This window comes from Cyprinus carpio, chromosome B11, assembly GCF_018340385.1.
Source record: "Cyprinus carpio isolate SPL01 chromosome B11, ASM1834038v1, whole genome shotgun sequence".
Taxonomy (NCBI): Eukaryota; Metazoa; Chordata; class Actinopteri; order Cypriniformes; family Cyprinidae; genus Cyprinus; species Cyprinus carpio.
Window position 1 is genome coordinate 18,861,730 of NC_056607.1, and position 17,007 is coordinate 18,878,736.

Sequence of the window (17,007 nt, forward strand, 5' to 3'; positions counted from 1 at the left end):
AAATAAACCACAGATTAAAAAAAAAAAAAAAGTAATTTAAACAACAAAAATCCATACAAAGAAATAGACCTGAAAATATTGCAAAAATGCATGCCGAAAAATAAGATTTTATTAAATTTCAGAATTGTTACAGAAAGTTAAGATGTTACAAAGTACTGCATAAATCATTATGTAAACTTCCATAAAAGTGTTGTAGAATTAAGAAATATTCAGACTCTACAAAAGTATTACAAACATGATATATGATGGCATTGCAAAATTTAGTTAAGAAAGCCAAAATACTTAGATTTTCTTACCAAGTGTAAAAGCATTATGACATCTTAATTCAGTCCTATAAAATATTATTATTACAAACAAGACATACAAAGAATATTAGGAAATCAACAAATGTGTTACTTAAAGGCAAAATACAAAACTATTAAATCATTCATGTAAGTTTTATGAAATGTAAAACTAAAAAGAATGATGTTTACGAAATTGTTACAGAAAGTCAAAATAAAAAAATTGTATGCTTACAAAGTAGTGATCCTTGAAAGTGTTACAAAAATATGAGACATGTAATATATGCAGAAATATAACAAATATATGAAATATGACGGTATTGTGAAATATATAAGAAGATGTAACTAAGACAAAATTCCATGAAATTACGAAAGTATAAAGTATTAGGAAATCTTTGCAGAACAAATTAAAAAAATAAAGCTGTTTGAAGTTTTTTATGGAAATATGAATTATAAAATCTTTCGCAACAGTGTTACAGAAGTATAAAATTATCATATAAAAGTATCAAAGGTATGAAATATAAAATTATTGTAAAATGTACAAAAAGGATGAAATATTAAAATATTCAATAAAATTACATTTCAAATAATATTTAAATATCAAAAAATTATGAAATGCAAAAAGCTGAATGAAATCTTCCATGTATGAAAGTATGAAAAGTTACAGAACCTATGGATTAAAAAATATATAGAATGGCATTATGAAATACAAAGTCATCAACAAATCAGTGTATTAGAAAATCTCATATAACTAGCAAATCTCACTATCCAATTTCCAGCTGTTTTCCAGACGTAAGCCTGATTTGCATAGCTTCTGGGAATTGGAGAGAGCTGCTGGACGTTGCCATGTCTCTCAGCAGGGACGCATTAACTGCCACCGTGACTCCCTGCTGAGTTAATGGCCCTACCGACTCCAAATCAATTTCTGTCACGTTTGAAGTTTTCCACGGCAACTACTCATTGTCTTGCCAGTGACTGTTCTGTCCAGCGGAGCAAGTGTCCGGTCAAAGATGCATCCTTATTATTGCACAATGTACAGTATATAACCCAGAATGTATAAATATATGTCTTCAGATGTGCTTGAGAGATGTCAAGGTAGTTTGAATGGCTTATGTAAGCTCTCAGAGCTGTGCAGCTGGGTAATTAGTGCTCTCTGTGCTTCTGTCACAGGCTGCAAATCAGATTAAGCGACTCTATGATCTGTTCCTCAAAGTCGACGCCACTCAAGTCGAAGTCAATCCGCTCGGAGAAACACCTGAGGGACAAGGTAAGACGTGCGTGTGTATGTGTTTTCATGAGTGAATGACAGATAAAAACGCTTGCTCACAGATTGCATAAGAGCTTCTGTAAAGATCCAAATAGGACCTTGCAGCTTCCAAGGATAAATGTCATTTCACAATTAATGTGTTTTATCAGACTCGTGGAGAGTGCTGCCTCAGCAAAACTTTACAGGGCTTCTCTTACGTAACACTGGCACAAATATGTTCATAATATGACCGAATACTACTCCCAATACCATTTCCACTTGTTTTGTTTTTTTTGTTTTTTTTTTATAGCTACCTGTTAGGAAATGATGTAGGATGTTGTAACGTTTATTGGTATGAAATTACATACAGTAGGTCCAGAGAGGGTAATGCCTGCAGTATTAGCCTGTCAAATTAAAGAAGGGGAGAGAAATCATCTCGGCCCTGCTCCACAATGGCAAAATGATTTAGTCCTCATAGGGGCCGTCACAAAAGTGCCACCACATTTTTCCTTGCGTTTTTCCTTGCTTTTGTGCTGTATTTTTGTTCTTTTAATTTCCTTTTAATTTTATTGTCTTTTCACATTTTATTTTAATTTTTAATTCATATATATATATATTTGTTTTTTTATTATATATGTATGTATGTATGTGTATATATATATATATATATATATATATATATATATATATATATATATATATATATATATATATATATATGTATGTGTATATATATATATATATATATATATATATATATATATATATATATATATGTATGTATATATATATATATATATATATATGTATATATATATATATATATGTATGTGTGTGTGTGTGTGTGTGTGTTTATAATGAATTTTTAATTAAATATAATTCAGTAATTTAATTAATTTCTTTTTTCTTTGTTACTATTGTCTTTTCTAATTTTATTTTGTTTTAATTTTTAACCTTAAATTTTTAATATTTAATATTTCTTTTCACCTTTCTCTACTCTTCTTAACCCTTTATATTTCTCTGTACATTTGTCTTTATTTCAGGCTTTTATTTATTCTTTAGGTTTGTTTGTTTTTTTCTATGAAAATCATAATAGAGCTTTTCAGGAAACACTGACATTAATCGTGATATTTTCTTGACAGCAGCATCAAAACAAAAGTCAACAAATGGGTTGGCTTTCTTTTTAAATGCATTGTTTGCTTTATTTTATGTCAAAAGTGACAATAACTGTCTTGGTCTCCTACTTGAAGCACTTTCAAATGTATTCTCAAACTGCATGTTTTCATTAAACATAAAAAAAAAAACGCTGTTTTGTCAGCTTGCGGTGGTAAAACTGATCCAGTTCTTTTTTTTTTACTGTCTCGGTTTTGCTTTCAACTTCTTTCTTCAGATGTTCTTTACGAATGTTTCCCTGCAAAAGTAAGTAAAACTCTCCTGTTAACAGTGTAAAGTTAAGTTTGATAATAGCTCAGTGAACCCAGTGTACTTCCCTACACAGATTAGCTTTGTTAGCGAGCGCAGTGTCCTTGCAGGCTCGAGAGGCTTCAAAACACTACAAATGAGAGAGTTGCTGGGTCTGGTCACATACGGCCAAGACAGTCACTGAAAACTCTATTCCCAGGCTAATTTTCTGATACAGCTTCTGTGTTTGTGTGTCTGTTTGTTTTATAAGATGCTCCCACTGCACAAAATAAGCTATATAGACGTACTGTACATAGTGTCAGTAAAGATGGGCTTTTATCATCAGCGCTGTATGACTGTGTTTAGTTATTTGCAGCTCCCTTTCACTCGGTGTAAATGATTGGATTTGGAACTGCCGTTCACCAATTTGCCACATGCACTAGATGCATATTTGAATAATAACAGATGCTTTGAAAAATTCATATTGAACAAATTGAACATGTCTGAATCTTTCCCAACTGTAAAATAGAAACATTGACCATTGCAACGCCCTCCTAAACCAGTGAATGTCATATACTTTCTGCAATTCCAGTGGTGTCATATTCATGTGGATTTCTGTTTTATAAAGTCATCAAATAGTCATTAATACTCATAATCAGCTTACTTAACTGAACACCAAATTAGCCAATATTATCAAATTTGTGAACTGCATTTAAAATAAAGCTGCATTTATTTTTGTTAAAAACAGTAATATTGTGAAATATTGTGAAACTTAAAATAACTATTTTCTATTTTAATGTATTTTAAAATGTAATTTATTCCTGTGATGTTGAAGCTGTCATTATTCCAGTCTTCAGTGACACATGATCTTTCAGAAATCATTCTTAAAAGATTATTTTTATTGTTGTCTGTGATGTATTTTTTTAATAAATAAAAAGTCACTTTTAATCAGTTTAATGCATCCTTGCTGAAAAATAGTATTTATGTCTTCTTTCAGAAAATTAAAATAATAATAATAAAAATAATAAAATAATAATAATAATAAAATATAAATCAGTTAATAAGATAATAATTTAAAAAAAAAGAAAGAAAAAAACTTACTGACCTCAAACGAATTCCTTCTCTCCTTATTTTAAACAAAGGAGTAGCCATTTACATTTAATCCTTACAAAAATATCAAATTGATTTTAATCCAGAAATTATTACAGAATTAAAGAGATTAGAGAAAGGTTTTTGCCAAAAACTGCAGTTTTTGTACAGCTTTTAGCATAAACTGACCTGTAAACTTTGAGATTTTACCTTACTTTTATATGCTGTTTGTTTATATTTCCCTGTGTACTTTTGTATGAGTATGACACAAAAGTGCTTTGAAATACGGTATATGACTCTATGTTCCAACACTTTTCTGCTCCCTGTCCACAGTGGTTTGCTTTGATGCTAAAATCAACTTCGACGACAATGCGGAGTTTAGACAGAAAGCTGTGTTCGCCATGGACGATACCGCGGAGAGTGACCCCTTGGAGACCGAAGCAGCCAGACATGATCTCAAGTACATCGGACTGGATGGAAACATAGCCTGTTTTGGTTTGTTTTAATCTTTCATATACTAAAATACCAGATGAACTTCTACATGAAATAATGAACAACATACCAAATGAACTTGAAATTTCAAAGCTTTCAGAAACCTGTTCCAAATCAAGCTCATGTCTCAAGGGAGATTTCAAATCCAGCTTTAGAAATGCTCTTCTTAGTAGTTTCCAACATGTTTATTTTAGTCTTGAGAACAGGATTTTGTGAAAGTGTTAGCAAACGGGCGCCGATCCAGTCATCATCTCCAGCAGCTCTCTAACAGCTCCGTAAGGGACCTGCCTGAACCGATGGGCTCTAATTAGCAGGAATCTTCCGAAAAAATTACGAGTCATCAGAGGTGATTGTTGTTATTCTAATTTTAGTGGTCCCTCATTATAAATCACGGCTCACACAGCAAAGCGCCAAGAAAGGAGTGTATAGACAAGATGAGCGCAGAAGTGACTCTAACTGACCTTGTCGTGTAGACACAAACACACTCGCGCACAATTTACTTGCCGTTAGTTTACACCTTAAAAGCTCTGTAAACCTGCACAGCGACAGCTGTTCAGCTGAATTTCACTTTATTGAGTCGATTGTCAGAGCCTGTGCCAACACGTTAGCTCAGCACTGAAGAACAGAATAAGGGGAGATGTGTGAAGCCGGGAGAGCTGGGATGAGCAGGAAATGGCTGAATCAGTTGGCTGCCTTACAGCTCAAAGCACGACGAGATGGGACTCACCAGGCCGGCTAACACAGATACTACAACCACTCTTGACACCCTGTATACTTTTAGTCAACCACAATTTGCTTTCCTTGGAAAGCAGTGGGCAGCAGATTTAGAGCTGAGCTGTGTTTTCATTGGAGATGGGATGTGAAATTACTTTTTTATTTGCTTTTGTCTGTGCTTTTCTTGTAAATGTGCTGTACTGACGAGGCTATTGTATTTATATAACCATGTATATACTGTAATTGCTAATTTGGAACCAACTTAAACATCAGTTTGGAAAATCGTGCAGTTATTTACTCGCATTACAAACCTTTTTTCCTTCCATGGAGCACAAGAAATTTAAAGGGGTCCTATTATGCTCTTTTACAAGGTCTTGATTTTGTTTTGGGGGTGTACTAGAACAGGCTCTCATACTAAGTTGTTTGAAAAACCTATATTTTTCACATATTTTACATTATTACATCACCTCTCTACCCAGTCTGGCATGAACGGCTGGAATAGTTCCTGCATCAAATGAAGGCCCGCCTTCTGAGATACGAAATGCGCTGTGATTGGTTAGCTGCTTCAGTGTGTGTTGTGATGGACAGCACTCGACGCCTGGTCGGGAAATATCACGCTCCTTACCATAGCCGCCTGCTGTGAGCTTCAGTGTAAATATTGCATCAAAATCAAATCAATTTGACCGCGATTTAAACCGGGATGATTGTAACCACTCTAAGTGCCTTGGGAAAGCTAGCGTGTCTCCGACACGTCTTGTTGTCTTCTATAGTGGAGCTCAACCAGGTCTCGTCCCATTCGTCGATCTTTGTGATATCACAAACCCCAGAAAATATGCGTTGTAGTCCAAACGAGTCGTTCATTGTAGTTTTTGAAAAGTGATTTGTGTTAAATAAAATATCTCCTTTTGAATCGGACTTTGAGCTTAGTAACTTTGCAGATCTTGTTTATGCTCAAACAGCAACATTACAGACTAACTTGAAAAAAAGAAAAAGCATAATAGCAGCCCTTTAAAAAAAAAAAATATGGCTGTTATATTGAATATTATCAAATTATATTGCGTATCATTGTAGTGAATATCCTTTTCAATATAATGAAGGTCATTTTGGACTAGGGTTGTGAAATGTTAAAAGTGTCATAACAGTCCATACAGTAGTTTTGAATGAAGAACAGATTGATATTTAAGAGACAGAGTGAGTTGGCAATGTCCGAATTATTATAAACAAATCTTTTGAGATAGATTCTTTTAATAAATCAGCTGATCCATTTTGACCCAATGATTCTTTTACAAATCTCACCTATCTGATTAATGATTTCAACTTAATCATTTATTGATTTCTTTGTTTATAAGTGAATAATGACTTTCATTTCCAGGCAAATTTATTATATAGCTTCAGAAGGCATGTCATATAGTTGTATAGATATAGTTGTATTTTTTATGATATATTTTATACTTTTATTATGTTTTTATCATAGACTTGTGTCATTTTTGAAGCCTGGAGGTTCCTGTCCATATAAATATTAATTTCATAAAATTAAGCAACTGGCATATTATTAAAGGATTAGTTCACTTCCAGAATAAAAATTTCCTGATAATTATATAAATAACCCCCATGTCATCCAAGATGTTCATGTCTTTCTTTCTTCAGTCGCAAAGAAATTGAGGAAAACTTATTCCTTGGTTGTGATCGTGTAGAGCACTTCGAAACTGTATTGATTGAAACTACACTTTGGATCTTCAACCCGTTGGGTCTCATTGAAGTCCACTTAATCAAAAAAAAAAAAAAATCCTGGAATGTTTTTTCTCAAAAACCTTAATTTCTTTTCACTGAAAAAACATATGAACATCTTGGATGACATGGTGGTGAATAAATTATCAGGAAATTTTAATTAAGTGAAGTGAACTAATCCTTTAACACATTTCTCCTTTTGTGTTCCATAGAAGATAGAAAGTTGTACAGCTGAGCTAATATTTTAATGTCCAATATATGGTCTGTATCCACAGTTAACGGTGCTGGCCTTGCTATGGCAACATGTGATATTATCGACTTGCATGGTGGAAAGCCTGCTAACTTCTTGGACCTGGGTGGAGGTGTAAAGGAGAACCAGGTGTATGCAGCCTTCAAGCTTCTCACTGCCGATCCCAAGGTAGGAATAATTATGTTCATCTGAACCAAAAATGTAAATACCCAAAGTAAGTTTACTTCAACCATAAATGATTAATATAAAGGTGTTTTGAGAGTGTGATAAGAAATAAAAAGTTAAAGTTGCTCTCCTTTAACTTCATTACGGTTCTCAATTTAGTATTACTTTTCCGCTCTTTGAAGTTTCCTCCATGTGAGATTTTGTTGACTCCTTAGGCACCACAAAGGACTGTGGGCTTGTGGCCGAACCCAGTTCTTTTTACCATCATTACCAGCTTGTGCCTTGGTCAATATCTTCGCTACAGTCACACTTTTCTGCTCTGTGATTGTAAACACACCAAGACACACACACACACCTCATAACTCATCTTTTCACCAATTTTTTTCTCCCCCAGACACACACTTGCTGTCCTCCTCCTGTTGATTACTCGCTCTGGAGCGCAAGATCCTTTTTCTTGCAGCTTTTACGAGCAGAGGAATTGTTTCTCAGATAATGATCCTTTTCCGAAGCAGAATTCTTGGCACGTTGCTAATAATTTGCTTGTATTTGTTGTAAGCACACGTCAGTATGCACCTGATTTGGTTTCAGCTCAGTGTGTTTGTATTCTGGATGCACACTGACATCTTCATAACAGAACTATGTTTATAATATTGTGAAACAGAATTCATCTAGTATCATGTTCATTGTGTGTCAGAAAACAGGAGGGCTGGGATTTAATAGCACACCTTGGTTTTCGAGTATTCTAGCTTGGAGCAGCAACACTTCGCACATGCAGAAAGTGATTTCATCTAAAGATTGAATCACTTCATATTCATATTGTTCTCAGATGAAAGATACACTTTTGTTTTTCTATGAATTTATCAGCAAAGGAAAACAGTGAAGAAAACCATGAAACACAATGGGCAACATTCATTGTTGCCAAACAACACAAAAATATGTATTTATGCTCCATTATTTTGCCCACTGAATCATAATTGATTAGATAAAGGAGGCGGAAAGATTGTGTTGAATATTTTCAAAGTGTATACAGTTGAAGTGTATAGTTTCAGTCTCCTCCTGTCTCTCCGGCCCTCCTGTCATCAATGGGGCACCTGAAATTTTCTAAGCTCTATTGGGGTAGAGTGGTGGCCCTCCCCTGCAGTCACACAGTTCCCATTCTGGAGCCTCTGTGTACAGCGATTTGCATTTCACAGAAGCGTTCACAGCCACCCAGGCTCTGTGGAAGGAATATTAATGGGAATGTTAATTAGTGGATCCTCTGGCAAGATGAAATACGCAGTTGCCTTCTATCTTCCATCGGAAATGTTTGATTTGTTTGTTTTGGGAATCTTTTCCCTTGCCTCCTTTAAATCATTCTCATTAATTTACCAACTGATTAGTGGTCAAAATCAACCCATCCACACCTGTCAGAAAAAGCTGCAAAAATGAACTAGAAAACTAATAATTCAAATGGTCCTAAAACTGACACCTGAGGTACACCACTCTTCTAGTATCGGAATGTATTTAACGAATGTTCTGAGGTTCAATACAAATTAAGCTTAGCTGACAGCAGTTGTTGCATCATGTTGATTACCTCCAAAAATATTTTTGACTTGTTAATATTTTTTTAAGCAAAAATACACTTTCAATGAAAGCAACCAAATACACTGTTTATAGACACTAGACTTAAATATTATAAATGTTAAAATGAGACGAACAGAATTACCTACTAACCTGTGTAAAGTTGTTGCTAACTTTAAACTAAAATCTTTTCCAAAATGTTTGTGCAAGGATACCAAGAAGGGAGGTTATGTAACTTCCTTGTTGAAGTACATGAAGTAACTTGAAGATATTATGTTGGTGATGAATAACTAGTCCGTCCACCTCCAATGTGGGCCTACTGTAATAACAATTTAAAAAATATGTTCAGGGTCAAAAATGCACATTTTGTAAGAAAGAAATTAACGTTAGTACTTTAACACAAATGTGAGCTTGTTTTTCCTTTAAACCCTCCAGTTACGACAATTTTCAGTTTTGAACCAAGGGTTGGATGAAATTATGTCTTAGTAATCGACATTATGTGAAATAATGCTGTCAGGCTTAGATTTATTTAATTTTTTTTTTTTTTTTTTAAACTCTGAACATTTTTAAAGTACAGCTAGAACTGCAGTGTTGTACTTTGAAATTGAAGCATGGAGAGTTTAAGCTGATGTACGCCAGACTGTGTAACCTTTTCTTTAGAGTCTGCAGGGAGGCAAATGTGTTGTGTATATATGCACCCCTTTGATATACAAAATTTATTTTATTCTTACTCACCAAAGCTACCTTCACTGACAGCTCAAAGGAGAGGCACTCTTGAACTGTCTCCCACTCTCACTTTCTTAGTTTCTCTACTTTTTTTTTCCCTCGGACATGGGGCATTTGCTCCCCGAGCCTTTTTCCTCCAATTCCAAACCTATTAAAACAGCCTCTCTTTTTAAATTTATAATGGTTAGGTTGATAGATGAAGGCAGTACCATAGAAGTATGTGGAGAGTGGACACATTTTGTAACACCTGGATTACATAAGTCTCCGTCAATAGGCATTGTTCAAGTTCTTTATTTATGACACAGAAATGTGGAAGAGCGATGGAGAATTCTTTACTCTTAGTCAACACACACCACACACGGCACATTGCAAAGTTTTATCACAGAACATGAATAAAACATTACACATTTGCCACGGTTTTAGAAAAAGCCGAAAGCACCTGCTAGTCGAATCCAAATGGCAACGGCTAAACAACGCCATTATCCCACCCCCTCCCTTCAAAGTTAGATGTGGGAGACGTGGATGGATAGATGTTTTTGCTCATGGCTATTTGGTCCCAATGCAGTGTAGTTTGGAGTGGGAGTGAATTAGGGCTGTGGCACGTCAGACGGGCTCCCAGGCACTGGGTGTTTGATGAAGGTGCTTGGCTGGGTAATTGTGACCGGTGGGGATTTCACCTGCCCTGGGTAGAGAAAGGCTGCAGCACTGGGTTGTGTGATGTGTATTTGAGGTTAACTAGGAGTCGGTGCTAGAGCTTGATACTATTTGCTGGCCGCTGCAAGGTAAACCTGAAACAAATGTTGTTGTGTGTCAGTTCTGTTGGTCGAACTGCTATGAACATGAATGTTTGAGGTCCCATACAGCACAATAATGTGTTATCTTGGAGATGCAACTCACTCATTCTGTCTTGGAGATGACACATGTTTGCTCAGGGCATCATGGGATTGAATATGCCTCTCTTACACTGAAATGGAGCTGGTGCTTGACCGGGGGAATCTGCCAGACTCTCTCGGAACTGGCCCGTGTTGAAAGCCAGACAATGATGTAACTGATTGCATGAAGTGTCCACAATTTTATTTTATTTTATTTTTTAATTATTGAACTTGGAACATGCATCATCCTGTGGTGCAAAATGTTGTATGCTGCAAGTACAATACTTATTATTTTTTTTTTAAGTTTTATAAGTATAGGAAACATATTTTAAGTTTAATTTAGCTTCTCTATGCTACCACATCAAACGTTACAACAAATAAAATGTATGATTTTCTTTTTACATTTGTTAATTATGATATTTATAAATCATAACTCATTTTAAATTATAAATAATTTTATTTTAGACCAACAGGGGAAATAAAAGAGAGTTGTAAGATTTAAGAATGTACATATTATATTAGGGCTGTGCAATTAATCGCATTTGATTGTTATGCGCTTCTCGTCAGTTAAGCCGGTCCCGTGATTAGTAGTATATCACCATCACCTGCTTTCAGATTGAGCGGCATTCACTACACATAGCCGTAGTTCACTGACAAGCTATCACGTTCGAAATCAAATGCGATTATGAACGCGATATTGCCTAATTGTCAGTGAACGACAGATCTGTGTAGTGAATGCTGCTCAATCTGAAAGCAGGTAATGGTAATTTACTACTAAGTACGGGACCGGCTTTACTGATGAGATGCGCATAACAATCGAATGCGATTAATTGCACAGCCCTATATTATATGTAGTAAAATTAGCATGCAATTAACATTTTATATATTACCATTCAAAAGATTTTTGTAATGTTTTTGAAATAAGGGCCAGATTTACTAACAGCTTGCAAACCAGAACAAACTGTCTTTTGGTGTTAAAACAGTACTGTTAGGATTTACTAAAGATACGCAGTGAAGAATTAGTGCTGAAAAGGTATGGACACAGTTATTTTTGTGCCTGAACTTATTGAATATTCATTTGTTGGAGTTTCCCTTTCAGATGCAAAATTTATGGGGGGGGTGGGGTATTAAAATAAATCATGCAACATGATTTACTAATGTTTGTGCAATTTACTGGTATTTGCGCCATTATTTAATGCCCAAAAAAGGCATGTCTTAAACTATTTTGCACCTGTGTCATAAGTAGATCACCCACACCTGATAAGCATTGGCTCTGCTTATTTGCGACCACGCTAAGTTGTGCTGCACTTGGCATATTGTGTTGGCCGATATGTAATTTTGGAATTGCGCTCTGGCGGTGATTTGCCCTGTTTAGTAAATCTGGCCCTAAGTCTCTTATGTTCACTAAGGCTGCATTCTTTTCATCAGACATACAGTAAAATAGTAATATTGTGAAATATTAGCACACTTTAAAATAACTGCTTTCTATTTCAATACATGTCAAAATGTAATTTATTTTTGTGATGGCAAAGCTGAATTTTCAGTAGTCATTACTCCAGTCTTTAGTGTCACATGATACTTCAGAAATCATTCTAATATGATTTGTTTTTTTTCCCAAGAAACTTTTATGAATAGAATGTTTACAAAACAGCATTTGTTAGAAATATAAATGTCTTTTACTTTTGTGTTTATTTTCATATTTAGTAATTTTAATATTTAATCTTTTTATTATAATTTAGAATATATTGCATTTATATTTCAGTGTAAATGGATTAAAGCTCATTTTATCTGAAAATCTGTTATTTCAGTCTGTGTTCTATTTCCACAATCACTCATAGCTTATCCAACATCTTCAGCGGATGAGCTGCAAAATCCTGTTGGCTTGTTGTGTCCTGCTTCATGGCCAGAGTCTCTCGCAGGAGCATGGGGAGAGCATGCTAGTGAATAAAGCGGGATGGAAAGATGCAGTAGGGTAATGAAAAAGCGAAGAGAGGTTAACGTTGGAGGATGAGAAGCCCTCTTTCTGCTCTCCTCATTACTGTCTGTGCCACTGTCTGCTCAACATTAAGCATGACTCTGGCCTTTATATACGAGTACAAACACACAAATATACTCTCGCTCCCAACTTGCACATACTCCATCATTTTTATCCTTTGGGGCCTCCATGCCCCTGTCATCTCCATTGTGCTGGTGATGTTAGGGTATAATGATCAGTTGTCCCTTCTCGGCTGTCTCAGGCCTGAGGGAATCACATTTCCCATTTGTACCAAACACAGGCAATAAGAGCCAGCCCAATCTCCCAGCCCCAACATGGCCACCTCAGTAATGGAGCTCATTTCCCCTGCGTCTGGCTGTCTGGCCCCGGCCCGCGCTCAACGGAGCCCCGCTCCGCCAGATTCTCGGCCCCTGCACTCAGACCATTAATGCTGACTGATAGAACAATGTCTCGCTGGCAGGAGACACATTTATTTTATGTTCGGGCTGCTGAAGCTCAAGGAACAGTGAAGAATACATAAGCAAACAATAACTAATCTTTCCTCATGGGCTGAAATCGCATGGTGTCCACAGTCTTGCATCATTTTGATCCCTGACCGGGAACACTTAGATTATGTTTTCTGTTATGTAATTACTCACTAGTAATCATTCCACCTGGTTAGGTAGTCCCGCAAAACAAGTTAGCTCCTAAGTGGTCGGGAGTTTTTCGATATTGTCAACATTTGTTTCAAAACTTTCTTTCCCACCCATGAGTATGATGGATGATGCTTTACAAAAACCAATAAAACTAAGCGCTGTTCTTTCTGATGTGCTAGCAAGCGAGCAGCAAAGAAGCTGCTTTCAGTATTACCTTGCGTGCATGAGGTCTCTGGAGTATGCTTGTTTTGTTTGGAAAATGTTCTTCACATAAGGCGTTTCTCAAAAAAGTGTTTGAGAGCTTGTTATGCAAATTCGGGATAGAAAAATGTGCTCAGAAATGCAAATCCTGCGTTTCGTTTTTTCCGAATGAGGCAACGTCTATTGGATTTTCAGTAAGATCTCTTGGAGGCAGACAAAGAGTTTCTCTTTTTTAGTCCAGGTCATTATTTAATCTTCACAGCAGAAGTTTTAGCAGATTTAGAGGGGATGCAAACTGCAAAATGACTCATGACTCTTAATTAGTTGTTTTAGCTCTGGAGCCTATTTGCACTGTAGTGGTCTGAGTCTTAGTGCTGAAGATTAAAGTGATTTATTTTGAAGAAGAAACGTGGTGAGATCGCAACCTTCCTGTTGTGTCCACCTTCTGCTATATTGAACCAGGGATGAGATGAAAATAAACTATAATGTAAGTTATTGTACAATTACAACCGGAAATGTGACCTTGCTGACACAATAAATAGCACTTTGTAATGTTAAATTTAAAGCTAACGTGTATCATTTTTGTGCCACAAACAGAACTAATGACTGGTTTTCAAACATAGTTTCAAACACTCCCCCAGGTAGTCCCACTCCAAACTGTCATTGGTTGAGCCAAGTCAGGTCATTTTATACATCCATTTAGTGCTTTTAGTGGCACAGGATGTATACTCTTCACTTTAAAGTTTGTTGGAGCTCATTTAAAAAGACTGTTTGTCTGCAGATGGTTTTTAATGGGAACTATAAATGTCCCGATTGCCCAGTAGTGCCCTGTGAAGTTGACATCACAGAATATTTGAGCATATTAAGTGTATATGGTCATTGCGAACAACATAGGGAACAATTGTACATCAGTTATATATATATAAAAAGGAACTGAGCCTTCTGGCATTTAAATTTTGCTTAATACACTTAAAATATATTCTATTTTAATACATTTTAAAATGTAATTTATTTCTGTAATGGCAAAACTAAATTTTTAACAGCCATTATTCCAGTTTTCAGTGTCACATGATCCCTCAGAAATAATTCTAATATACTGATTTGCTGCTCAAGAAATGTTTCTTATTAACATTTGAAAACAGTTTGGCTGCTTAATATTGTCTGTGGAAACCTTGATACAATTCTTCAGAATTCTTTGATAAATAGAAAATTCAAAAGAACATTTATAGGCATTTATTTGAAATATAAAACTTTTGTGATGACTTTGCTGTTAGACTTTTGTCGATTTTAATTCATCCTCACTGAATAAAATTATTTATACCTTAAAAGAAAAGCGTGCTGATCTCAAACTTTTGAATGTTAGTGTATTTCTTTTCTTTTCTTTTCTTTTCTTTTCTATTCTATTCTATTCTATTCTATTCTATTCTATTCTATTCTTAACCAAGAACACAGAGACAAAGGTAAAAGGAAAGTGGAATCAGGATGTAATGAAAAGGAAGCAAGCAAAGGTTACGATCTTCTTTAATCTCATTAATGGACATATGATGATAAAAATCGCCATCAACCCCCACCAAAACATCCATGTTCATGTACAAACACATCATCCAGTGAGCTTTGATCTCTTTTAGATCCCTGAATGCCTGAATTTAAGCAAAGAATGAATAAATAAATAACCCCCATGCAGATTGATATCTGTGCTGTATAGTCAGTTTCTAATAAAAGAGTGTGTTCTGCATAAATGTCAGCTTTTGATATTACTTTTTTAAACTGGGCCTGTGATCTTTTTCCTAGAAACCTCATGGAGGACTTTATATCCAATTAGTATGAGAGCTTATATTTCATTGACTAATGCAAGTCCTCAGTTGAAGAGGCACTCAACAGATGCTTTTGATAATTTGCTTACAATGTGCCATCTATATTTTTTGTTAGTCAGAAAGGTTGTTGTGTGCCTCAATCTAGTCTTTTACTTTGATCTGTTCAACGGTACAGTCGACTCATTGGTTGAGCTTAAATAACGTGTGCATAGGACCATGTGCAGGAAGATGCTCACTGAAATTTACAAGTGGTTGTTTGGCTATTTTGGACTCTTCCCTGATTTTAACAGAAGAGATGCAACATGATAGGGTGAAAAAGGGATCAGGAGTTGATCTCAAGTTTGAATCATCTGCACTGAGTCTCTGACGTGTAGTTTAACAAATTGTGGCATAATAAATGATATCGTTGTCATATTCCTTTGCTTGAACGTTTTATAATACTCATTAGAAACACACACACACACCACTTTACAGGCATCCACACACTCTCGCTCCATGCATGAGAGCTTGTCATAACATTGAGCATAAATACAGTGTTTGACGGGCAGGCAGGGCTGTGAAAGGCTAATAGATGTACTGTCCATTTATGCAATGAGGAAAGACCGTTCAACCAATCACTGAGCTGTTTTCAGAGACCAGGATGAGTTTCTGTATAAATTTATAGATGTTTGAATGTCAAAAAGTACAGGTACAATGGTATATGCAGTATATATGTTATATATATTTTTTATTTATGTGTTTAAAACAGTGTATTTCTTTTATTAGTTTTGGTATGGAGAATTTTGAAACTTTACTAGAATTGGCAGCGATTACCAACACTTTTGGTATCGTTTCAACTCTACTTTCATCTATAAAGTCACTTGTGGGATCTGTCCCAGACTCAAGTTGTCTGTGTAATAAACTTTTGAAATAATGAATGGTAGTGGCTTTATCTTGCTCGACCATCCCTGTGAAATTTTCATTTGATAACCTTACTATCACTCCCTCCTTTACCATAGGTTACACTTTATTAAGCGTTTATATTCTTCTCTAATTTGGTTTCGGTGTTGATTGCAGTGTATGAAGTTTTTCCTTTGGGCCTCTTTATTTTTCCCTTTCGACACAAATCTCGGCCAGATAAGGTCTGTTGTTGTATTCCTAAGTGTACTGCTGTCCAATACAAATGCTAAATCTGATCTGGTCCCATGCATTGCACAGGAGAGTGCGAAGTGAAATGTTGATCTGATATTTCCCTGCTATCTCCTCCAAATTATTCTTGCGATCATTACACACGTGGCTCAAAGGAGGCCTGCATTGCCTGAGCTCATCGTTATCTGTGCCTGTCTCTCTCTCTTTCTCTCTCTCCTAAGTTAGATTGTGTTTTAAAGCACTGTATCGATGAGCAACCTGAAGCTCTTCTCGATATTAATTAGCTCTTCTTTCCTTTATCTTTACTTCATTTATCAATTGCTGTCAGATAATAGTGTGCCAGAACCGAAGAGAGCATAGCGAAGAGGATAAAGAAGTTGTGAGGGAAAAAAAAAAACTGGTAAGAAAGGATTTAGTTGTGGCGAAGATGGGTTTCATGAATGATGAAACATCAGAGTATTGTTTAGTCATTTCCACATTATCACTGCACATTATGCCATATTCGTGTTTATGGATGCAATTTACTTAAAGTTTAACCAAAAGGCATGATGAACCAGATGTGAGAACCAGGATTGATGAAGCACAGCTAAATTACATTTGCAAAAATGCCTCAACTGATAATTTTACATCAGTCATATGATTTATTTCACTGTTAGGGTGCTTTGTAATGTTTATGGAACCTGTCACCAAATTATGTACTGTTGTGGAA

The 17,007-nt window shown here is 35.5% G+C and overlaps 1 protein-coding gene across 1 annotated transcript in view; it reads left to right on the forward strand.

Annotated features, from left to right (window-relative positions):
• Positions 1–17,007, forward strand: part of LOC109049870 (succinate--CoA ligase [GDP-forming] subunit beta, mitochondrial-like) — a 97,608-nt gene that overhangs the window by 46,098 nt on the left and 34,503 nt on the right. The window contains exons 7-9 of the mRNA XM_042734415.1: positions 1,452–1,548; positions 4,351–4,512; positions 7,227–7,369. Of these exons, the coding sequence (XP_042590349.1) occupies positions 1,452–1,548; positions 4,351–4,512; positions 7,227–7,369 (402 nt within the window). The remainder of the gene's footprint in view (positions 1–1,451; positions 1,549–4,350; positions 4,513–7,226; positions 7,370–17,007) is intronic.